Genomic DNA, 24988 nt, shown 5'->3' on the forward strand with positions numbered 1-24988 from the left:
AAATGATGTTGGCACACCTATTCCAAATATAGTTTTTAATGGCACCTGAGTGTATCTCCCTCTCATTATTTTTATCTTTTATAGTCTAGAAATTTAAAATCAATCCTTAAATACTGAGAAAGCTAGAACAACACAAAACAAAATAACAAAATCAATCCCATTCAGGACAGTCTGAATGCAAACACTCATAATCCAGTTTTACAGCTTAATGGACATTGTCTAATGATAACCTTACAGATCTGACATTATCTTAAATATTTGCCTCGTGTTTCTACTTTAAGTTACCCTGTTGTCCCTCACCCAAACATGTATAAAATATTCTACTTTTCCTTTTAATACTTTATAAGCTGATAATTTTCATCATCAGTAGTGGGCCTTGTTATTACTCACCTCCCGCTTCCAAAGTGTATAGAAGGATCAGATTAGAAAACGTAGCATCTTTTTTTTTTTTAAAAAATGTGCTTTCTTCTCCCTGTATAAGTGCCCACTCTACAATTTGTGAATGATACCTCTGTTACATATTATAGCACCTAGGTACCTGCTCACCTCAATCTTCCATGACCCTGCCTTGAACTGTTAGAAAAAGCCAACAGCCAGAGTTTAAAGAAAAGCAGTTACCTTCCTCAGACCAAATTATTGGATAAATGGTCTTGTCATTATGGCTTAACATGGATATGGCTATAACATAGGGACCCATCCCTGTTTTATTAACAGTGTGACCTGATCACAACTTTTTAAAGTCTAGACTAGTTTTCCATATGTTTTACATATTTTATTCTGACATATCTTTTAAAAACAAAAGGACGCAAACATTTGCACTTATCAATGCCTTTTTCTTTAGATGTGGTTTGACTTCTTTCCTTCAGGCTCTTTGCCACCAAGAAGCAAGGTCTGATTTCGATACTGCCCATTTGCTATGAAATTATCAGAAGGGGTCATCTTCCAAGCAATATTCCAGTTGGGCTTATTCACTGATTAGCTGCGTAATTTCTTCTAGGACATTTGTAACAGACACAACATATATAGGATTTCAGTTTGGGTTTTTCTTTCTTTTTTTTTCCCCCTAGGTGTGGTTCCCACTTCTCATTCGTATTTTCTTTTCTTTGAATATATTGCACAATATTTTATTATTAAAAAAGGTTTTATGTCTCAAGCAAAAAGTTTTTCTCCTTCACTCAGGAGGTGCTAATGTGTATTATTTTCTAAAAGAGGTAAGTGGTTGTCTGTGTGGCCATCCTCAAAGGGTACCTAAGGAGAAAAAAGACCAAAGCATTAGTTTTATTCCTTGCACTATTCCCTTTAATCACAATGCTTTATTTTGGGCAATCTCTTTCGGAGCACCAAAAACTATTGTTCAGACTTAACAATGATGCTGTGACTTAGAGGTCAGCGCCATTTCTATTGTAGCACTTACAGAACTGACAGGTTTGTAGGATCCAAGTCGGAAACGACAGTAAATTATTTCAACTATAAATTTCCCAATTCCATGTAACATGCCTGTAATAAAAAATAAGTTCATGTGTTCAATTAAATGATGCTTTAATGAAATTATTTCCTAATCATCTCCTAAATTATTACATAAGAATAAAAAACTCAACTAATTACAATGGCATAGATTAGTAAGGAAACAAAGCAGTTTGCTTTATTCGTTTCCATGGTTAAAAATAACAAGGCGGTTGAATTTTTAAAACAAATGGATTTCCTTTCAAAATCACAAGGCCACATGATTCATGACCTTCACCATGCAGTCTTTTCAAGGGCGCTTTATACAACTCACACTCATACCATTTTGAAAAATAAATAATACCAGGCAGCACCACAAATTTAAACAAATTCAAATGAAGTAGTGACAAAGTCTTTCATAAGAAAACCTATTCATTCATTTCAAAAACATAGTTCAGGGGCGCCTGGGTGGCGCAGTCGGTTAAGCGTCCGACTTCAGCCAGGTCACGATTTCGCGGTCCGTGAGTTCGAGCCCCATGTCGGGCTCTGGGCTGATGGCTCGGAGCCTGTTTCCGATTCTGTGTCTCCCTCTCTCTCTGCCCCTCCCCCGTTCATGCTCTGTCTCTCTCTGTCCCCAAAAAAAATAAATAAAAAAAAAAACAAAAAAAAAACATAGTTCAAAAAAAATAATTTAAAGTATATAAACTACATAGCTCCCCGTAAAACTGAATGGGGGTTGGGGGATAAAGAAGGAATGGTTTCCTTTCTTTATCTATTGTGCTTAACTCTCAGATTTTAATGATTATGATTCTAAAAGTTATCTTTGAGAACATCTCATAATCTCAGGGCAAAAAAGCCCCAAATCAGGAAAACAATTTGAAAATTTTTGTTGCACATATTGCACGGTTCAAAGTACCATAAGATGTGATTTTACATATTGTACAGTTAAAAATGCCTTACGTGAAAAAAAACTTACATTCAAGTGTCTACTATTTCTAGGCATTTTATCATCTAATCCTACAACACACTTGTAAGTATACATTATTATTCCCATTTTTATAGAGGAGAAAATTTCAGAAAAGGTAAGTGACCTATACACAAGCCTATCCCCACGTGATAGCAGATGGCAGAACCTGGATTCAATTCTAGGATCCTTCTAGCTCACTAAGTAATCTCCCTTGAATCACTGAATGCAGTGAACTTAGTTATGTGTAATGCTTAATCAATTCAGAGATCTGGAATTCAATCTTAAAGAAAAAATTCTTAAAATATCAAAACATGGGAATGTATATATATTTCTTGCTCCTGCTAAGTAACAGCATCTTAATTTCAGTGTAACATTCAAGAAATTAAACAAAAAAGGAATGAATCTTAACCTGTTGTTGAAAAGATTCCTCCAACAATACCACAGAGTCTTACAAAAAACTGCCAGAAAGGCATATGCTCCTCAGTGACGGTTACCATAAGAGAACTGAGATCATATTTCATAAATATCCCAGAGACTCCATGGCTGCCTGCAGCATGGTTAATGACACGTTCCTAAAACGAAGGGGAGAGATAGGAGAAGGAGAAAAATGGGATTCACATCATCTGGTTACTTGCACAGGCAATATGAAGCCCTACAGTCCAACTATACAAGAAGGATATCCAAATCTCTTTATGAATTGTCCTACTAGACTGAGCTCTTCAGAGACAATTGAATTATCCTGTATTCTTTGTGTGGTTAGCTTCTGAAAGAATCAAAAGAGCAGAGTCATTCTTTTCTATTTTCTGAAAAAGTCACTTTACATATAAGCATTCTACTGAGCTCAAGAGCTTACAACTATATGGCATCTTCTTCATTGATCAAATCCATAAAAACTAAGTTCATATTTTGACATACTTTTTGTAAGACTTCTTTGCTAAGAATTTACAAAATAATTATATTTATTTCCTATCATTTAAATGATCAGATTTGAAAACAAGTAATTTCACTTTCTGTTGTTTATTTAAACTGTAGGAGGTATAATACAAGAAGAAAACAGCATGCACTAATTTGAAACATATCAATATTTGAGTTACTGGTTCAGTTTCTAAAGATAGTTTTATTCTTAAAAGGAATGGGACTAAAATCATAAACCCCCCATAGTGTGTACACTGTCCAAGAAAATACTCTATTTCATTCCATCTTGTTTACACTTCAAAAATCAAGTTTGCAAACTAATAAATTTCTGTTATAGCTTGAAACAATTATGCTACCACGGTGCTTTGTTGACTTTTGTCATAACAGTCCCTATTTTAATTAAGCTATAACTAAACTGCAAGCTTTAGGAATACAAGTAACAAGGGAAATTAAAACAATTTTGTGTGAGGCATTACAAAACCCCTTCCCCTATTAGAACAGAGCCTTATAAGCCACTGATCAACTTTCCAATAAAGTGACTTCATCTTAAATTTCTGGTATGTTCAATATCATACCATAATTATATTGTCATCACCTGTATGGGCAGAAGCTGTTTGAAGGACGGGGGGTGGGGGTGGGGGGGTTCATGTAACAAAACACTAATAATGATTCACTTTGGGTTTCAGGACTAATGAAGCTCAGCCCTCCTCCTCTCTGTCCCCCTCATCCCCCATTTAACCAACTCTAGTTACTCCACACTTATTTTTTAAGTGAAACACAACTATTTTAGTCACCGTATCAGCACAAACACACTACAAAGAGGTCAAATGCTCTGAGATTATATATATATTTTTATTTAATTTGGCTGTTTAAAATTTATCCTGGAGGGGCACCTGGGTGGCTTAGTCGGTTGGGCATCTGGCTTTGGCTCAGGTCATGATATCACGGTTTGTGAGTTCGAGCCCCGCGATGGGCTCTGTGCTAACAGCTCAGAGCCTGGAGCCTGCTTCAGATCCTGTGTCTCCTCCTCTCTCTGCCCCTCCCCTGCTCACACTCTGTCTCTCTCTGTCTCTCAATAATAAATAAATGTTAAAAAAAAAAATTTTTTTTAATTTATCCTGGAGTTAATTTCGTATCAATATATGGTTATCTTTTTCTCTTTTTTTGAAGTTCCATGTTTCTCCATTGTGAGGATGTACCATGTGAGTTGTTTATAATCTTCTACTATTACAAATAACAATACAATGAATAGCCTCATACACATCATTTTTGTATTTTTTTCACTATAACCTTGGATTCAATTTCTAGAAGTGAAATTGCTGGATCAAAAGATAAATGAACATATCATTTTGCAGATATTGCCAAACTCTCTTCCATAGAGACTATGGTGTTTTGCATTCCCATAGCAATGTATATATGCCTCTTTTCCCCAAAGCCTTGACACTATCCAGACCTCCTAATGTTCAGGTGTTGCCAATTTTAGTGAAAAATGTTATCATTCAACCCCTAAAATTGCTGATGGGGCGCCTGGTGGCTCAGTCAGTTAAGCGTCCAACTCTTGGTTTCGGCTCAGGTCATGACCTCACAGTTCGTGGGACTGAGTCCGTGTCGGCTGTCAGCGCAGAGCCAGCTCTGGACTCTCTCTCCCTCTTTCTCAGCTCCTCCCTCACTAGCATGCGTGTATGCGCACACGTGCACACTCTCTCAAAATAAATAAAACTTAAAAAAAAAAAAATGCTAAAAAGCACAATATATTTTTTACCTAGTTTCTCTCTCTCCGTGTACACACACGCACACACACACTTAAGTTTTTCACCCTGAACCCTTTGAAAGTCAAACATGACAACTTCACCCCTGAAAACTTCAGTATTTAATCTCCTAAGGGAAACTCTATAATTACTGAGGACATAGTCATCATAAGCTAGAAAACTATCAAAAGGTAACTCCACATGGAGGAAAGTAAATTTTTAAAAGCACTTATACTTTGCCTTGGAATTCTGGATAATATTTCAATGTTCAGCATTCTTTAAAAAAAGGTTTTCTTAAGTTTATTTATTTTGTGAGAAAGAGAGAGAACACAAGGGTGGGAGGAACAGAGAGAGAGGGAGAAAGAGAGAATCCCAAGCAGGCTCCATACTGTCAGTACAGAGCTCCATGCAGTCAACCCCCTGAACCCTGAGATTACGACCTGAACCAAAATCAAGAGTCAGAGGCTTAACTGACTGAGCCACCCAGGCACCCTGAATATTCACCATTCTTAAACACAATAATTAGAAAACATGACCCCAGAATACATGTGAAGTCTGTTAAACTGTCCAATTCCAAAACTATATTCCTCATAATACATTTTTATAAGGCTACTCTCCCTGAGATTGCAGAATGTTCATCCTTTTAATTAGATGAATAAAAAGCACTAACTTAGGAAGGCAAACCCTCTTAGTCTACTATCTGAGCCAGAAGAACCATGCATGCTCCAGGGTAAGTACATTAATTAAAAAATTAATAACACAAAACCAGAGAATCTGCTGGCAGGTAAGAACTAATTATACCAATACAAGAGAAAACATTACAAAATTAAGATATTAAGAATAAAATCATTAATACCATCATAGTTTAATATTTTGTTTTAATTGAAGAGAAGACATTCCAGATTTTTAAAATCTACTTTTCTTGCTCTACAGCATACTAATAATATCCAGTTCTAATATTTTATTAGCTTAAAATAAAATATTAATGCATTTCAAAACTTCCACAAATTTTAAATGGGGGAGAGCACCAAGTCGTAACTTTTTTTTGTAGAGGACTATAAAATACTGAAAAAAAAAATCATTTTATCAGTTAGATTCAACTTACCCTTTCTGTAACAGAAAACTGATGGGTGTCTGCTGAAATTTTATATGTATGTAGTTTTGTTGGCACAACTGTAATAAAATATTGGAACATCTGGTTGTCTAGAATAAAAACAAAATGTGTTTTTTTCATCAATCCAATAGCAACAATACTACTGCCAAATACACCCTCCTTCTATTATACACATTGACCTTGAAATTTAATGCTACTTATGATAGTGTTTAACAAAAAAAATTTTTTTAAAGAATCAACGAAAGCAATATACTCATACTTGGTAAACAAGTTCTCAATAAGCATAAAACAGTCATGTATACACATCTATTAGTTGTTAAAAAAAATGGGGCGCCTGGGTGGCTCAGTTAAGGGTCTGACTCTTATTAATTTTGGGCTCAGGTCATGATTTCACAGTCTTGACATCAAGCCCCGAGTCAGGCTCTGCGCTGGGCATGAAGCCTACTTAAGATTCTCTCTCTCCCTCTACCTCTGCCCTTCCCCCACTCACACTCTGTCTCTCTTTCTTTGTCAAAAACAAAAATGTTAAAAAAATGAACTAGTCATTAGATATCCTTTATAACATTATCCTTTTATCAAATATGAAAAGTAAAAGTAGCATTTCTTTACAGTAAAGAAACTAGTGAGAATAAAGTTATAATAGTATAACCACCACAAGACATATTTTCAGTTTTTACTAATATCTTAAGATATATAAATAAACCAATTTAGCCAGCCTTTGGATATATACAAAGAATTGATACAGGAGGAAAATAACTAAAGAACCTACTCTATGGTGGTCTAAGGTTCTTGCATAATCAAAAGGATCATATTTATATAGCCTTTAGGCATTTCTAAGTTTAATACAAATCATCAATACCAGTAGGTTATCAATTATTAATTAACCTTAAACAGGTAACAGTTCACAGAATACAAAACAGGTTAATTTTCCAGGTCTATCTTATAGAAAATTTAGAATTAGAAGTATCTATCTAGAGTTTCAATTAGATAAGTAATAGGGCCTCCTTACATTTGACATGAAAATAGATGTACTTCACATTACATGATATTAACTGTCTATAGAAACTGTACAGGAATAAAATACACTAAATATACATTAAATATATGGTCTGATAAATTTTGACAAATGTCTCTGCCCACCACAGTCAAAATAGAAAATATTTTTACCACCTCACAAAGTTCCTCCATACCCCTTTGCAGTCAATACCCTGTACCTCTGACCCTAGGCCAACCACTAATCTACCTTCTGTCATCACAGATTAGTTTTGCCTATTCTAGAATTTCATATAAATGCGAGTACACAATATGCACTTCTGTGTGTCTATCTTCTTTTGCTCAACATTAATGAATTTTTATTTCCATCAATCCAATTTCTCTCTTATCTCAGTATAATTCAGAATAGGAGAGGGAAGGGTAAACTGTAGATAGGAGAGAGAGGTTAACAGTAAGAGTGTCTTCAAACACGAATATTAAACAAGTTTCTGACAAAATAAAATAAAACCTGTTTCAACTTCACTTACTTACCTACCACCTGTATGACTATAACTCTCGAAAACATGAACAGTGTTTGACTAGTTCCTCTATTATTAACCCCAACATAATAGACTTTAGTCTATTATCACAGATAAGATTAGGGAAGAAGAGTGTCAACTCTGTCCACCACCAATAGATGGCTTATTAATTGTGGGTGGTCTTCAGTTTCATCCTTTGATGTAAGATGAATTGCTTCACCTGTGCTTAGTTTTGAGGTTTTTACAAATAAACTCTATTGTGTTGTAAACAGAGGTAGTGAGCTCAAAGTGCTAAGAGAAAAAGGTATTTAAGTATTACATATTAATGAAAAAAAGGTGAAATTGAGAGCGGTGAAGCAATAACTTATAGGTGCTACACACGTGGGTAGGATAATTACTTTGGGAAAAAAAATGGAGGACAAAGGGAATTGTACCACCTGTGAGGAGTGAAGCACAATGAATAATAACCAAAAGGGTCAAAGAAATATGACAGGAAAAAATAGAAAGCATTGAAGCTGTGGCCAGAGAACTACTGAAGACGTAGGTGCCACTGTTAATTCAAGAAAAGGCTATAAATTGGTTAGATAACTTAATGGCTAGGTTTGGGGGTGAGGGTGGGGTGGAGAGGCAGATACTGTCGAATGACATTTTGTTGCAGGTCACAAATTGTTCCAAAGGTTATGGGTCTGTCCAAATTGGTACAGCATTCAAGATGTAAGTACTAAGTGATGCCCTCACAACTTCTGGGAAACATCCAGGGAATGGTTACCTGACACAACACATTTGTAATGCTAATTCTTTTTTCTTTTTGGGAAACAAAGCCCAATAGAACACATATTAATAAGGAGAAGTGCACACCTGCTTTAAAGCTTTGAGTAACCTACTGACACTCATCTGGTGGCATTTTAAAACATAACTCTAAAAGTCTCTTCGTCTTTGTGAATTTAGGAATAAACTCAAAAACAGCCTTTGAAAATTAATCTGTTTAGAACTGATTCTGTACAAAAATTCAAATTCATTTTAGCATCCTGCAACCAAGTATTAACCAACATGTTTTCAAATGATCATCTCATAAGTAACATATAGTGTATTTCTGTATACAATGAACATACACATAAAGAGGAGATTATATATTGAATAAAGCTTTTAATTCTCAGAATGTTTCTACTCACACATTTCCAAATTTAGTACACTCAAGTTTCCTTAAGTGAAGCATTTCCATACAAACATAAAATACTCAGGAATGTAAGCCAGGATTCTAAGTAAACCATCTTTGATGCATCTGATTACAACACAATGCTACAAGAGTAAAATACTGAAAATGATATTAATAAATCTATTTGAATTAATAAAAAATGAAATCCTTAATTAGAGTTTTGCAAAGGCTAGAATTCCTAGTAGCACAAGAAGCTTTACATGTCCTTAAAAGGTCCTATAGGTGGGGCATGTCATAAGATAGGACTATTTCAGTAGAGGAAAGGCAACCAAAAACCTTCAAGAAACACAAGATTGATTACTTGTTATAAAATTAAGAAAATAATCCATCCAAAAAAAAGAAAAAAAATAATCCATCCATATTTGGATAAAATGAAATTTTAAGTGGAACAGAGGTTAAAACAGTAATAAAAGGGATCTATGCTATAATGTACTACTTCTGACTGTGTTAATAACCAAACTATTCTAGAATAACTCTACGTTTCTGATGTTCGTAAAATTCCCCAAGGAGGTTTCTATAACGGTAAATATGCATTTTAGAACTCTGAACCTATACTAAGAAAACATTCCTTATAATGTCGAAACTTTCATTGGTTCTTATTCTTTCTTTAGTGCCCTATTAGGAGTTATGCCCTATTAGCACATTCACCTTTCATATATTTAGAGAGCTTTTAAATTCAACTCTTTTTCCTACTTACTTGTTACTCTAATTTCTTATTTTGTTCTTATGGTTCATTTTTTAACGGACAAATTCTCTCTTACACACCTTACCAGAGAAAATTATCAATCACTTAATCCACTTAAAGATTTATCTGTTTATTACAAGGGGGTTAAAGAGAATTATTAAAAATGGGTTAATATTAAAGTTATAAAAACAATTCCTACATGCAAATTCCAATAGTAATCATTAAATACTTACGGTCTACAGCAACTTTTTCAGTTCCATCCAAAGGATTAATAATTCCTGGAACAAGCTCTCCAAAAGACAAATGATCTATTCTGTGAGAAAAGTTGTAAGCTAAGAGGAATAAAACAAAATTAAGTACAGAAATTAAATTATTCAAAACCACATATTACAGATTGGTTCACATTCCTATCTAACCTCAAATAAAATTATCTCAATCTGCAGGTATAATAATATAGTATTTAAAATCACATTATTTTGAGAGAATACAAATAAATATGTGGAATTAAATGTACAATGGTAAGTACATTCTGATAAAATGCTGTATCTTAAATTTCATAATTACATCTATGAAATATTACATCTAATCTTCATAACCAAAGATAATAATAATGAGTCTTTCCTGGTCCAAATCTTTATATAGTGATAGGAGTGTATTGTTAGAACAAATGGAATGATGTCCATGTAGCCAAATACTGAAAAAAATCAGATATATTTTTAATGCACACCATTGCTAAATGTGACAAACTGACTTTTTATGGAATTTATTACTTGGTTTTGTTCTCTAAAACAGACTTTAAAAACTAAGTTTTATGACAATTATTACACAAAACTTGAATACTTTATATGTATACACGTGTCCAGATGTACGTTTATATATTGAAAGAAACTTCAAACACATTCCCTTCATTATCCCTAAAAATTAGCAGAAATGTGTACCAAGTGATAGAACGCGCACTGAGGCTCTACTCCCTAACCCCAGCAACTTCTGAGCTATAAATAAGTAGAAACACAGGTAATTTAAAGACATGAGAAAATGAATTAGAGTCAATAAATTAATCATTTATTTTCTCCTTTGGACATCTGTTTCGACAAAAGCCCACTTTTAAAACACTCCTTGCATCTGCACTCAGAACAAAACACAAGAAAAAAACCCACACACAACACTTTTCAATGACATCTTCACGGAAAAAATTTAGGAAACTGCTCACAGTCATGGTTGACAAGTGCTGCCAAGTGTGCATGACCTCGGGGATGTGGAATTGCCCTGAAAGGAAGAAAAAAAGATTAAAGTCGTAATATTTAAACATACAACTAATTAAAATCAGAAAGGGGATCTTTCCTCAGTTATATAATTTTATTAATATATAATAAAAACATGTTTGTCCTATGATTTAAACTGCTAAGTCTACTCATCTCAGCCATGCAAAAAACTGGTGGTTGGCACACTGTTTCTGTGAAGTGCCAGACAGTAAGTATTTTAGGCTTTGTGGGCCAAGATGCAACACTGAAAATATATGTACTAGTTACACAAGAGGAAAGAAAATTTTTCGCGACCTTTTCTTAATGATTTGTTGAGAGAGAATAAGCGAGGGTGTGTGAATGGGGAGGGATGGGGGAGAGGGATGGGGGGGGGGGGGAGAGAATCTTAAATAGACTCCACGCCCTGCATGAAGCCGGACATAGCACTTGATCCCACAACCCTGGGATCATGACCTGAGCCGAAATCAAGAATTGGACGCTTATCCGACTGAGCCACCCAGGTACCCTGACATTTAAAATGTAATAGTAATAACTGAGTACTTTTTTTTGTAGTTCAGGTATTTTTGCTGGGAGATAACCTTTCCTTAACTAGGGTTGAGAGTTAGGGTTCCCTATTTTCAAAATTGATCACAAAGATTTATGTGTTATGATGATCTATAATGAAATGTTATATGTTTTATCTTTGAAAATATTAAGCTATGAGCATATCTTTTAATTGAGTATATTCATTGCTTGGATAGAACTCTCTTACATTCTTCTCTTGGTATTTCCTTCCGGCATGTCATTGCATAACACAGATTGATCACTTGCATTTTAAGGTGGAATTTCCTTAAGTACACAGTTAAATAGATTTTGAAACATGTAAATTTCCTTTGCACCTGCATCAAGGTCTGAAACACTTCAGGAACTATAGTTTGAGGTTGCAAAATATATACAAGTATAAGAATGGAGATCTCGTTTCTTGTTTTAACTTTTGACAGTGCAGGCTGTCAAAGCATGGGAAGCAAGGAAAACCACTTAAAATCATTTGACGTTACCTATCGCTGAAATAACTTTACCACAATATGAATTTCATATATAAACACTGCTTTTGCTTAAAATTTTAGGCTAACCTCATTGAGAAACATTATCCAGTCTGCACAAAACTTAACTTCCAAAGCTATTCAGTGCTCAATAATAATGGGTGGCAAGTGTCCTTATTCAGAAAAATTTCAATCTTGGCCCTGAGTTCCAAAATCATACACACACAAAATCTTTACCACTAAGCTGTCGAGCCGTTATGTAGCAGGGCAAGTTGTACCATTTAGCTTTTCCTTCTGACAAGTTCATGAAAATGATGATATTTAAGTCCATGAGAGCAAATGAAGTTCACCATCAACACTATCACTTCAATAATACATGCTCAATTCAAATATTTTCTGTGAAGTACTGCTACTGATACAGTAGATAGAACTACAGGCTTTAAACACCTTACATTTTCACAGGCTTTGAAAATTTATATACGTAAGCCTTTTTCTGCTTCATACATATTTACTACCAGCAACACACTGATGTTCTCTCAATTTCTTTAAAAATCTTTTTATCTATAGTTGTTCCATGCAGGCTATTCACAGACAAATAATTCTTCAATCGTTTCAAACTCACATCGACTCCTCAAAAAAAATCAACAAACAGTATTAGTAACTCCTGTTCACTCAACAGCCAAGGAAACGCACTCAGTATCACCTGCCTTGCTTTTTAACTGACTATTGGCTACTGCTCTCAAGGTCCTCAGTTGCTTAAGCACTTTTCCCACCAAAAGGCTAACCATCCAAAGTCAGTCTATTTTCCCCAGATGCCTTTCTTTGATTGGTGCACACACACACAATTCCATCAGCCTGCCAGTAAGTAGCTTTCTTTCCTTAGCATTAGCTAACCAATTAGTCACGTTTAAACTTAATGTGGTGGCATTTTCTATTCTTACGAAGAAATTCTACTTGTGTTTAGATATTCCCTTTTAAATTTTTATTTTCCCCAAGAGTTAGTGATGTTGTTATGAGTGCTTAGTCTGCTATTACTGAAGTGTCCTGTATCCTCATAGCACAGCTATAGTGTCATTGCATAATAAACATCCTATTCTGAGGTCAAATTTGATAAAATAATCCACACTCCACTGTGCCTTAAAAGTATATCTGAAACCCGTATTTCTTTTTCTTTTCTGACAGAGTAACACAATAAATAAATGCTGGAGGACAGCAATACACAGGGCATCTATAATGCTGTCAAGCTATAAGTGTCATAACTTGTTATAATTTGTAGTGCACACCGAGTAGCAGCACAAAGTGATGAGTCATGTACAGCCTTTGCCACAATTATTCAGTCCTCGTAGTGTGAAAGTAGCCATATGTAAACAGGGAAGCATGACTGTGTTCTAGTAAAACTTTGTTTTTGGACAGTCAAATCTGAATTTCATATATTTTTCATGTGTTACAATATATTGTTCCATGTGATTTTCAGTGAAGGAAAGATTGTTTTGAAAACTGGAAGGCTGGGAGGAGACATTTTTGGCTGCCACAGTTGTCAGGGAGGAGTCACTACTGGCATTTATTGGACAGCAGCTAGGGAAGCAAGGCACCCTGCAATGCAGGGACAGTGTCACACAGAAAAATACTGTCCCACATCTTGCATGACTTCCAAACACTCTAAGCAGCATTCATAAAGGTGAAAAACCTATGAATAATGATGAGTCTAGAACTTAACTCCATTTAGCTACACAAAGTACTTTGTTGTAGTTTCAATACATACTAAATTTCCTAGGAAATGGAGAAAATATTTTACTTTGTTTTATTTGCAGGATTACAGAGTTGTTCCCTATTTCAGAATCAACAGAAATAGCATTTGTGGTATTTGAACAGCCAATACATCTGTTTCATTCTGCATACGCAACTGATATATACCTGATGATTCTACATGTAAGTGGTAAGCCTCTGCCTACTCCATTACCTTATCTAATGTATTCAGGCTCAAACATTTGCATATCGAAATACATATTATCGTGTTACAAATCATGTTCTTTTTATTTCTCCTTTATATTACAGTTGAGAATGATGATATTCTATCTGAGAAGATAAAATGAGATCTTCAAAAAGATCAATATTGAACTTGGTAAACCTAATACCAAATATTAGGAGTGGATTTCATAAGATATCCCGGAGATAAGGGTAAGATACAAACCAAATACTTTCCCATCTGGCCTCCCTTATTCATGGCATGAATTATCACATGGAGAGAGAAGTGAAATTTGGAAACAAGGCCATGATAAAGAGGCTCATAAAATATTAGTCAAAGTTACCCTCTTTCTCTTTCAGTTAGTTTGGGAGTAGGATATTGTTTGTATCCATATGAGCAATAAAACCTCAATTTCTTTGAGCCAGCTATTATCTATTGTCTGCACTATACTAAGAAATTCTAAGGTTCCCAGCTACAGAATCAATCCTGGCAACAGTAAGAAAACAACAAAACATAAATGTCAAGAAGAATGGGACAAGAAAGACAAATGTCTGATCTCATCATTGTAAACACTGAAATAATACTGCATAAAAGACTTATTCTATTTATCTCCACATATAACAAAAAAATCTCTAGCAACGTTTTTTCCTGCTTTATGGCCTTTCCCTCAGTCTGGATGCCCTTTCTCCTTTATATATAAAATTCCTAATCATTCACTAGTGTTCAAAGGTTTTCCTCAATAAAGCCTCTGCTGATGTGCAGGGTAAGTCAAGTACCCTGTTATGTAGTTTCTTATCGGCCATACTTCTACAGCTTCAATACAACTATAATTAAGTATTTATTAGTGTAATTCACTGTTCAAAGTTTGGATTCTCTCACAGAATGTCAGCACCATAAAGGCAAAAACACTTTCTCTCTTTCTTTTTTATGGTTTTTATCCTTAGTATCTAGCATGGTACTATGCACACAGCAAGTACTCAAAAAATGTCTTTTATAATGAAGAACTGTTCAGCTCTACAACTCTAGATGGAAGGAAGGAGAATGAGAGGGAGGGAGGCAGGGAGAGAGCCAGAGAATCTATTTATTCAGAACTTTACCAAGTGTTTATATCATATGAGAGTATCTATACTGGTGCTGTTCATGAAGACAGGTGGTCTGATATTTTTCTTAACTTCTACATACTTTATCTTAGGCACTACTAATTTCTAACTACATAAAAATACTTGTCTCAAATTCATCAGGGATTGCATTTTGATGATGATCATCAGAAGGAAAAACAAAACAAAAACCTAATGCCATCCAACATGAACAAATTAACAAAATGTCTACGTAAGAGCTTCCTGGCTACTAATACTTGGCAAGTAGAAGGTTTTCATCCATATCCACTTACAGCTCATTTAATTTATAAACTATAACATGACTGTTTTACTTTTGTTTTGAAGTAGTTTTTAAAGTTAGTAGTCTTCTTGGGGCACCTGGGTGACTCAGTTGGTTGAGCGTCCGACTTCGGCTCAGGTAATGATCTCACAGTTTGTGGATTCGAGCCCCACATCAGGCTCTCTGCTGTCAGCACAGAGCCCACTTCAGATCCTGTCTCCCTCTCTCTCTGCCCCTTCCCTGCTCATGTGCACGTGCACACACACACGCACTCATTCACGCTCTCTCTCTCTCAAAAATAAACATTAAAAAAATAAATAGGGGCACCTGGGTGGCTCAGTCTGTTGAGTGTCCAACTTGGGCTCAGGTCATCATCTTGCTGTTTGTGGGTTTGAGCCCCACGTTGGGCTCTGTGCTGATAGCTCGGAGCCTGGAGCCTGCTTTGGATTCTGTGTCTCCCTCTCTCTCTGCCCCTCCCCCACTCATGCGTGCTCTCTCTCTCAAAATAAACATTAAAAAATTTAAAAAATAAAATTAAAAAAAAATAAATTGAATAAACACTGGGGTGCCTGCATGGCTCAGTCGGTAAAGCTTGGTCCAACTTCAGCTCAGGTCATGATCTCGCAGTCTGTGAGTTCAAGCCCCTCAACAGGCTCTGTGCTGACAGCTCAGAGACTAGAACCTGCTTCAGATTCTGTGTCTCCCTCTCTCTCTGACCCTCCCCTGTTCACATTCTGTCTCACTTTCAAAAATGAATGTTAAAAATTTTTTTAATAAATAAACATTAAAAAAAAATTTTAAATAAATAAAGTTAGTAGTCTTCTCTATCCTGAGATTGAAGCCCTGAATGTAAGTTTCAAAATATCAAAAATGCAGATACACAACATTGTAAACAGTCCTTTAGTAGTTATGTTATTTGATTAGCAAAGAATTTACTTTTAAACCAAGCTGCCAACTTGTCTAAAGTATTTTCAGTAAGTTAAAAGAACATACTTGCCCACAGTTATGTGAAAATTCCCCGCTACTTTATTGACATAGAGATGACCATGAATTCTGCAAGCATCTGGAGGCTGTGATGAATCATCTTCCCTGTTACAACATGAGAGGAAGGATTACTTATGGCACACTCAACACAGTCACCGTCCTGTGGAAGGAACACTTTGTAGATGGGGAAAAGAATCCCTAGAAATCAATTTTTAGGTAATGATTTAAATGTCAAAAGTACAACAGCAGTTTTTTGAAGTCTACACATTTATAAAAACTCTTACATCTACAAAGTAGAAAAACAATTACATATATATATACATGTATGTATGTATATATGTATATGTATGTATATATATATATATATATATATATATATATATACACACACACACACACACACACATACACACACACACACATATATTCGTTCCATGGTTCTTCACATTTGACCACAGGACTAAGGCCAGTAAGAGAAGAAAGATTAAAAGAATTAGTCCAATAAAAACATACTTTTGTCAGCTGTTTCTGGCACTGTAGGGGACAGAGAAAGATGGAAGTAAGAATGAGGGAAGGCATGCCATCCAAGTTCAAACAATGACATCTTCCTAAGCAAATGTCAAACCTCTGTATAGTTTTAAATTTAAATGATCATTTTCATGATTATAGCATTTCTAAATATCACCTGTTGTAACCTAAAAAAGAGAAAAAAAAGTGAAATAAAAACACAAACTCCTAACCAAAGTTTCTACATCCTCATAAAATAATGGCAAATGCAATTAATTTGTTCTTAAAACCTAATATAATTTTATATGGAAGTATGCCATACACACATAAGAGAAAAATTAAATGAAAAGGAAATAATATTATTTGTGATCAGGATGATCAATATCACAGGCTATAAATTTAAGAGTAAAAAGAAATCATCATACAGAATGATTACATCTTCTCTAAGAAATATGAGATTCAGGAACTAAACCAATACTCAAACTTTGTCATAGTCAATTCCTAATAAATAGTTGTACATTTAAAAATGACATCTCACCTTGGTGGAAGTGCTGTTGAAACACTTTTAAAAGCACTTTTAAATATGACATCTTGAAGTGAATGTTCTTCTTGGAGTCTGCTCTGAATCAGCTGCAGCATCCTACATACAACATCAACAAGCAACGGTTACAAATACACCTAGGAATACAAGAAAGCTAACACTTTTTTAAAATAACAATGGTTAGCTGACTTACTTAACCCATATATTTATTACTACAAGACTTTATTCTAAAATAAAGTACCAAATTTTCTTTGGTCATTTCCTTAAAAGAAGGAAAAATGAGGTAGGGCAGCTAAGTTTAATAGCTGATGGAGTGAATAATAGATGTGCAGTCAGAGTCACTAAGAAGGAGCTTCTCCTCACCTGAGTATCTAAACTCCTTTTTCACGCTTGCATGCAGCTGTTACAAAATTCTTACCTTTTGTCGGGTACTGAATAAAGTGTGACAGGTACAAAGAATAAGACAAGTACAACAGATTTGGTGGACTTAAGTGGGAGATTACTGGGATATAAACCCATACCACAAGCATCTAATTCTCATTACAAAATAGGCCATTATGGTGTCTCTTTTTCCAAAGAAAAATGGTATAAGACCATTCTGAGCAAAATATTATACTCTACCTGTAATTTTTTAAAAGAATATTAGCATATAAGGCATAAAACTATAAAACAAAGTATCCATTTGAGAACCCATACTTAGATTTTCTTTTTAAATATACCTAGCCCCATAGAACAAATTAGTTCAAGATTTTTTTTACAAATTTCTTTATGTTGACAGTAACTTATAAAATTATTTATTCTGAACAACAAAACCAAGAATAACAGCTTTCTCTCCCTCTAACACTTCTACCATTGGGCCATGTTATTTCCTACCACGTTTAGCAATAAGTCTGTATCTTTAAATATAATCCTATTTTACCTCCTTTAACTCTACGTCTTCAGATAACTAAAATCCAAAATCATCTGTTTAAAGTTCAAACTCACCAAGTACAAAAATTACACACAGAGGGACGAACAGACAAAACACAGAGGATTTTTAGGGCACTAAAACTATTCTGTAGATACTATAATGGTAGACATATGTCATTATACATTTGTCAAAATTCATAGAATGTAGAACACCAAGAGTAAACTATGGACTTTGGGTGATAATGATGCATCCATACAGGTTCACAGATTGTAAGGAATGTACTGCTGTAGTGCCAGGTATTGATAATGGTGAAGGCTGTGCACGGGGGGTGGGGGGGCAGTGGATATTTGGGAATTCTGTTACTTTTTGCTCAATTTTGCTGTGAATCTAAAGCTACTCTAAAAAGTAAAGTGTTTTTAAAAAAAGTTTATCTACCTATATAAAACTTGGGGAAAATTATAAACAAATATAGACCCTTATAAAAGGAAGCAAACCTAAATCTAATATTTCACTCCCCACCATAATGATAAACATTTTTTAGAAGTGCAAGTGAAAGATCAAATATTTACGCACCATTCACTAAAAACACTGGTAAAATAGGTCTATTTAAAATAACAATTCATTTTTACACTGTAAATTTAGTTCAGAATAAATCTTAAATCTAGAACTAAAAAGCAGAAATCAGAAAGGCTATGTCTAGGGTTTGAGATTTATTTACTGCTACAGGAGAGAGACTAACTGGGATCTTAAATATTTTTAAAAAGCAGAATACCAACTGAAAGAAAACTTCATCTCTTTCAGCAAACTCTAAAGGTAAAGAACCATTTAATATGTACATTATTCAGGATGTTAGTCCTTCAGTATCTCTAGTCCATTCTAGAATATTTGTTTAGAAGCAGAATTGATAATCTACAAAGATTCAACAACCAGATCCCATCTTCAGATTCACACGTCTCAAGACAAAATCTTTGGATCTAATGCTACCAGAAACTGAAAGTTTCTTATTTGATGTGTGTCTTGTATTTCCAGAGTCCAATTTCAGTGCTGAGCAATGGAAAAAGAGGTTGAAGACAGCAAACTCTGTGTATAACTTTTGTCTCAAATATACCAATATCTAAGCTTATATTCCATATATGAAGATATGAAAAAAAAAACCTCTGTTATGGAAAACAGCCATCATTTTAATAGTAAAAACACAGTGTCTTGAACACTGAATAAAATTCCATGTGAAAGGAGGCTTCTCACTTTAATAGTTCTGGATTAAAGTAATGTCTTTCATCTCTGGATGGCTTTCTACTAAAAGCGCTACAAGCCCAGAGACAACTACATTTGATTTCAACCTCAATTTTAAAATCTCCCCAAATGGCAAAACTGGAAATTAAAAGAGAAATGCCTTTGAAATGTACTTAGAAAGAAAAAAAAGGAAAAAAAAATGGGAAAAAGGGTTTTTGTTTTTTTGTTTTGGCAATAATCTTAAATTAGGTAGAGCCTTTGTAAGCCCTGGAAACAAAAAAGAAAAAAAAGAAAAAAAAAAAAAAAACAGCACTACATGGGAGTAGGGGTGGGGGAACCATTTATAACAAAGGACTACTTTCTTTAATATACAAAGGACTATTTAAAATTATCAAGAAAAAAAAAACCAACAACCAAGCAAAATGGGCATAGGGCATGAATGAGCAGTTTCACACAAAAAGAAATACAACAGGAAAAAAAATCCATAAAGATATTCAAGTGATTCATTCATAAAGAAATGTTAATTTAAAAAAAGCATAATACTATTTTCACCCACAGAATTGGCAAAAGTAAAAAAGCCTTGGTTATACCCACTATTGGTGAGGTTGTGTAGAAACAAATACTATCAGTTTTGAAGTGTAAGTAAAGATATTTTGGCATCACCTATCAAAATGTATTTTTTCACAGTTTTATTGAGATACACTTGACATATCACATTGTATAAGTTTAAAGTGTACAATATACGATTTGACATATTTCTATTTTGCAAAACGATCACCCCATAAGTTAACAACCATCATCTCACATAGTTACAAATTTTTTTCTTTGTGTAAGAACTTATCAGTATGTTAATTAAATATCCTCTGAAAGAGAAATTCCATTTCTATACACTTACACACACTTACACATATTCACACCAGTATATAAGGAATTAGGTTCAAGAATTTTCATTGAGCATTGTTTTTAATATTAGAATCCTGCAAATAATCTAAATGCCCAGTGATAAAAATCAAATTAAATAAGAACTATAGTTTATCAGAATGCTATATGTAGTGAAATGGGAAGATGTCCAAAATATCAGGCTAGGTAGAAAAAAGCAAGTTCTAGAATGAATGTATAGAAAGATACCATTTGTAATGGGAAAAATAAAACATAAGCAAATATGCAAACATACAGAAAATTGTAAATTAACAGAAAATTTCTAGGCTACAAAAGAAATTTAACTCTAGTTATAACTGCTAGTTAGCAGCACTAAGAGTAATAATGAAGAGGCTTTTACTTTTAATATATACCCTTTACTTCATATCCTTTATATTCAAATTGAATTTTAAATGATCACATATTGCCTTATAAATTTTTAAATACTTAATAAAATTTTAAATGAAAACTAAAATGTACTTATGATTCAAAGTACACTAGAGAAAACATTATACAAAACTCTCCTATAATTTGACAATATTTTTGAAATTATAAAGATTAAATATTATATTCTGTTAATATTTCACCCCTAAAACTGCCCAGAAAAATGTTAAATCTATGAATAATTCAAAATGGACAAAATAGAGAAAATTTGATCCAGATTTCATGGACCACAATACTTTAATTCACTTATTACCTCTGCCACTCTTTTTGCTGTGGTGAAAGATCAAATATTACCTGAAATAAAGGAAAACATAATCACTAGCACTGTCAATTTCTCTTGGCTTTTATATCATAATTTAAAAAAAAAATTTCTTTGAGCAAGTAACAAATTTATAATACTGATAAAAACAAGTATTCATGATTTACATTTAATCTTCTGTAAGTGAAAAAATATAATCTATAATATTCTTACTCAAAACCAATATAAAGAAATTTTACTGATCACAAATATTTACCTGTTACAGTTATCCACATTTATAGGAATGACTATAAGCTGATAATCTGGCATATGTACAAAATGGTATTTTAGGACTTAAAATCATTTAAATGATACGTGCATGAAAGTTTTTGTAAAAGAAAAACATAAAGCTCAACTGTAATATCCAAGCATCCAAAGCCCACATTGTTGCCAGAAAGATGCCACGATGAAATCAACAGTTTTGAAACAAGCTACACAAATTGCCCTACAATTCCCAAATGTAGGAATAAAATAAGGAATAATTCAAGAAACTGTATTTAAGTACTATCTTCATGAATTCAAAGTCAGACTAGGTGACTTGTAGAATCAGAGGGAAATATGCAAGCTTTCCATGCTTTGTGGCAATATCCACAATTTAACCTTGCAATAAAAAGGCCCACTTTTGATTTTTATAAAGGTAATCATAACAAAGCATATAGATTCTACTTTTTAAATTTAGCAATATTAGTTATCCCTCCATAATCGGCTCCTAACCTACTACTCTCTCTCTATAAAATCCTCAGTTTTTTAATCAAAGTGGAAGAAGCCTTCATTCTATCAAATAGTTCTACATCTCTGCCTTTGGTAATTTAATTATACCAACCTGGGAACTTCGTCTCCTGTAATTGTGACCCTCATGTCTGTCAAAATCCTACATACCATATCCTCCAGGTTAAATTGCCTCCATCTTTCTGATTACAATGAAATCATCTCTGATTACTCCTGCTGAACTTGTCTACAGCATGTTTCCCACCCTTTTCCCACCATATCACACAAGGAAAATGCTAACATCTGTAAAACACACGATGGCAAACAAGAGGCTGCGTGCAACTGCTTCCCAGTTACCTTGTAAATAAAACTTTTGAAGGTAGGGACTATGTGATTCTTCCTCTGACTTCCCCAAACTGCTTAGTGTAGTGCTTAGCATGTGGGTAAAGTAGAAAGGATCTACTGAGTAGCCTACCGCATGCTACGTACTGTTACTTAATTCATCACTTCATTGAACCTTCAGAATAAGCTCTGAGTTTGTTATTATTCTTGCCTTTTTTTATGTGAGGAAGAAGCTCAATAGGTTAAAAACTTCTTCCAAAATCAGAGACTGTAAGAGTCCATATATAAACCCAGCTGTCAGATTCCTCACTTTTCCACCATTTTTTAAATTCTTTTAAGTAAAGAAATAGTAATGAAATATGATAGTAAATAGCAAAGTAGTAACTCTCATAGCATAATGTGTGATCACAAGTTGGAAACTAGTAAAGCTATTAGGGTTAAGTTTTTAATATTCAGAGTACATATTAGGATAGTAAGTATGAAAACATAAAAACAAGTAAACATTTTCTCAAATAATTTTATATTGATAATTTTTACCTAAATATTTTTTTTAATTTTTTTTAATGTTTATTTATTTTTGAGACCGAGAGAGACAGAGCATGAATGGGGGAGGGGCAGAGAGAGAGGGAGACACAGAATCGGAAGCATTACCTAAATATTTTAATATAAATTAGGACAAAGGAACGAATACTTACCAGAAGTACTGAACATTTTAAAAATTACTAATGAAAAGTATACAATTAAGTATTTTTAAGTTCCTACCTTTCTGGCCAAGACATGACTTTTAATTATATGACAGTGAAATTTAATTTTTTTGTTGTTGGGGGGGGAGCAGGAGGGGAAAGAGTCTCAAGCAGACTCCATGCTCAGTGTGGAGCCCGACACAGGACTTCATCCCATGACCCTGAGAGCCGAAATCAAGAGTCCGAGGCTCAACTGACTGAGCCACCCACACACCCCATACGACAGTTAAATTTAAATAAAGCTTTCCTATTCCACAAGTGACTGAAAGAGATGACTAACTGTTGACAATGTAATAATCAATAATCTTGTTACAATTGCATAATTCTAACATATTCCTTATTGCCTATTATCTAACAAGGCACCTATACTTCACATTTTGTGAAACAAAGAAGAAAGGATAAAATTAATGCTTTTCAGGAGCTTAAAAATCTAGCTAGAGAGACAAGCTCTCCAGAAAATATATGTAAACAAAATCAGGGACTTAACAAATGTGAAAAAAGAGTAGGAATGAGAGCCACTCAGAATAAGGAGAGAATGCTAAAGAAAAAGTGTAAGTAAATTTTAGGGGTGCCTGGGTGGCTCAGTTGGTTAAGCATCTGACTTTGGCTCAGGGCATGATCTCGCAGTTTGTGAGTTCAAGCCCCACGTCCGGCTCTGTGCTGACAGCTCAGAGCCTGGAGCCTCCTTCAGATTCTGTGTCTCCCTTTCTCTCTGCCTCTCCCCTGCTCACTCACTGGTGCTCTCTCTCTCTCTCTCTCTCTCTCTCAAAAGTAAATAAATATTTTAAAAAAATTTTTTTTAATTTTAGAGGGGAGGTTAAAGATGATTAAATCTCCTCAAAACCAAATTTTCACAATGTTCAGAGAAACATAAAATGAGGACACAATCTATATTATCATTTTAAATAATTTTAAATTCGCATCCCCATGCTAGAAATCGTCAAGAAGTTATGCAAGCTTGCATACAAGGGTGAAAGGGAGACTAAAGTGAGAAAAGAGTCCAAGACATAATTTATTTCATGGGACAGAGAAGTTTATATTAGGAAACAAGGAAAGTCCTTAATTCAGAGTAAGAGAGGCAACAGTGATAAAAGATAGTAAGACACCCAAGGAAGAAGCAGTCTCTACCCTAGAAGCACTTTCAGGAGTTCAATCAAGTGCCAGAGACCACATGGTGAGGACATTCCAAAGCAGTGTTATTCCTAGCTCTTATGTGGCATGGACAGTGTTCTAAGTTAAGCAAGAATGCTGCCACAGCTGGTTGCTAATGAGGATGGTCACATGAGCTAAAGAAAGAGGAGTTACCCTAGCTCAATTTAGCCTGTCAAAACAAACACAGAAAAGAAAATTTGGGAGGGCCCTGGTGGACCACTCCACTATCCTGGACCAAATACCAACTTCTTCCTTCCTCTTCAAAAGCATCTTAAGCTCTAACATGATTTAAAAGAAACACAGTATAGGGGCACCTGGGTGGCTCAGTCGGTTAAGCATCCAACTTCAGTTCAAGTCATGATCTTATGGTTCATGAGTTTGAGCCCCATGTTGAGCTCTGTGCTGACAGCTCAGAGCCTAGAGACTGCTTCAGATTCTGGCTCTGTCTCTCTCTCAAAAATAAGGATCAAAAAAAAAAAAAAAAAGAAACACAGTATATGTAAATCTATACCCTTTCATCTAGGTATGAAAAAAAAAGTGTGTGTGTTGGAGAAGGTGGGTCAGATAGGAACTGACATAACTCAACAGTCTATTTCAACTCTCAATCACTTAATGGGCCACTTTATATCCCCATTCTAAAATTAGACAAGAAAATAAATAAATAAATGAATGTATAAAAAGATTCAATAACTTGAAAAAAGTGGTCAATCTCAAGTATGAGGGCTAATTTTCCTCTATATACCATTGCTAGGAATAAGAAGAAAAGTGTTAAGTTTTTCTAATTATTTCTCACCGACATTTAGCATCATGCAGACAGGAAAAAAATGGAATGATCTATGAGATATTAAAGATATAGAATATAATCATTGAATTTTAAAATATAATGAAGGCACTGAAAAGAAGATAGGTCATGCTGGATCAAGGTAATTTCTCAGAACTCAGAGAAGTATGAAATACACATCTAATGTAAGAATTGATAAGA

The 24988-nt window shown here is 34.3% G+C and overlaps 1 protein-coding gene across 2 annotated transcripts in view; it reads right to left on the reverse strand.

Moving 5' to 3' along the window:
- Window positions 1–750: 750 nt before the first annotated feature.
- Window positions 751–24988, reverse strand: part of ERGIC2 (ERGIC and golgi 2) — a 41209-nt gene continuing 16971 nt past the window's right edge. For both annotated transcript variants that reach the window (XM_042946171.1, XM_042946172.1), the window contains exons 6-14: window positions 21017–21057; window positions 17256–17357; window positions 16220–16315; window positions 10810–10865; window positions 9833–9931; window positions 6179–6276; window positions 2820–2982; window positions 1415–1497; window positions 751–1248 (exon numbers count right to left, since the gene is read on the reverse strand). In XM_042946171.1, the coding sequence (XP_042802105.1) occupies window positions 1186–1248; window positions 1415–1497; window positions 2820–2982; window positions 6179–6276; window positions 9833–9931; window positions 10810–10865; window positions 16220–16315; window positions 17256–17357; window positions 21017–21057 (801 nt within the window). In that variant the 3' untranslated portion in view covers window positions 751–1185. The remainder of the gene's footprint in view (window positions 1249–1414; window positions 1498–2819; window positions 2983–6178; window positions 6277–9832; window positions 9932–10809; window positions 10866–16219; window positions 16316–17255; window positions 17358–21016; window positions 21058–24988) is intronic.

The sequence above is a fragment of the Panthera leo genome, chromosome B4 (assembly GCF_018350215.1).
Source record: "Panthera leo isolate Ple1 chromosome B4, P.leo_Ple1_pat1.1, whole genome shotgun sequence".
Classification (NCBI taxonomy): domain Eukaryota; kingdom Metazoa; phylum Chordata; class Mammalia; order Carnivora; family Felidae; genus Panthera; species Panthera leo.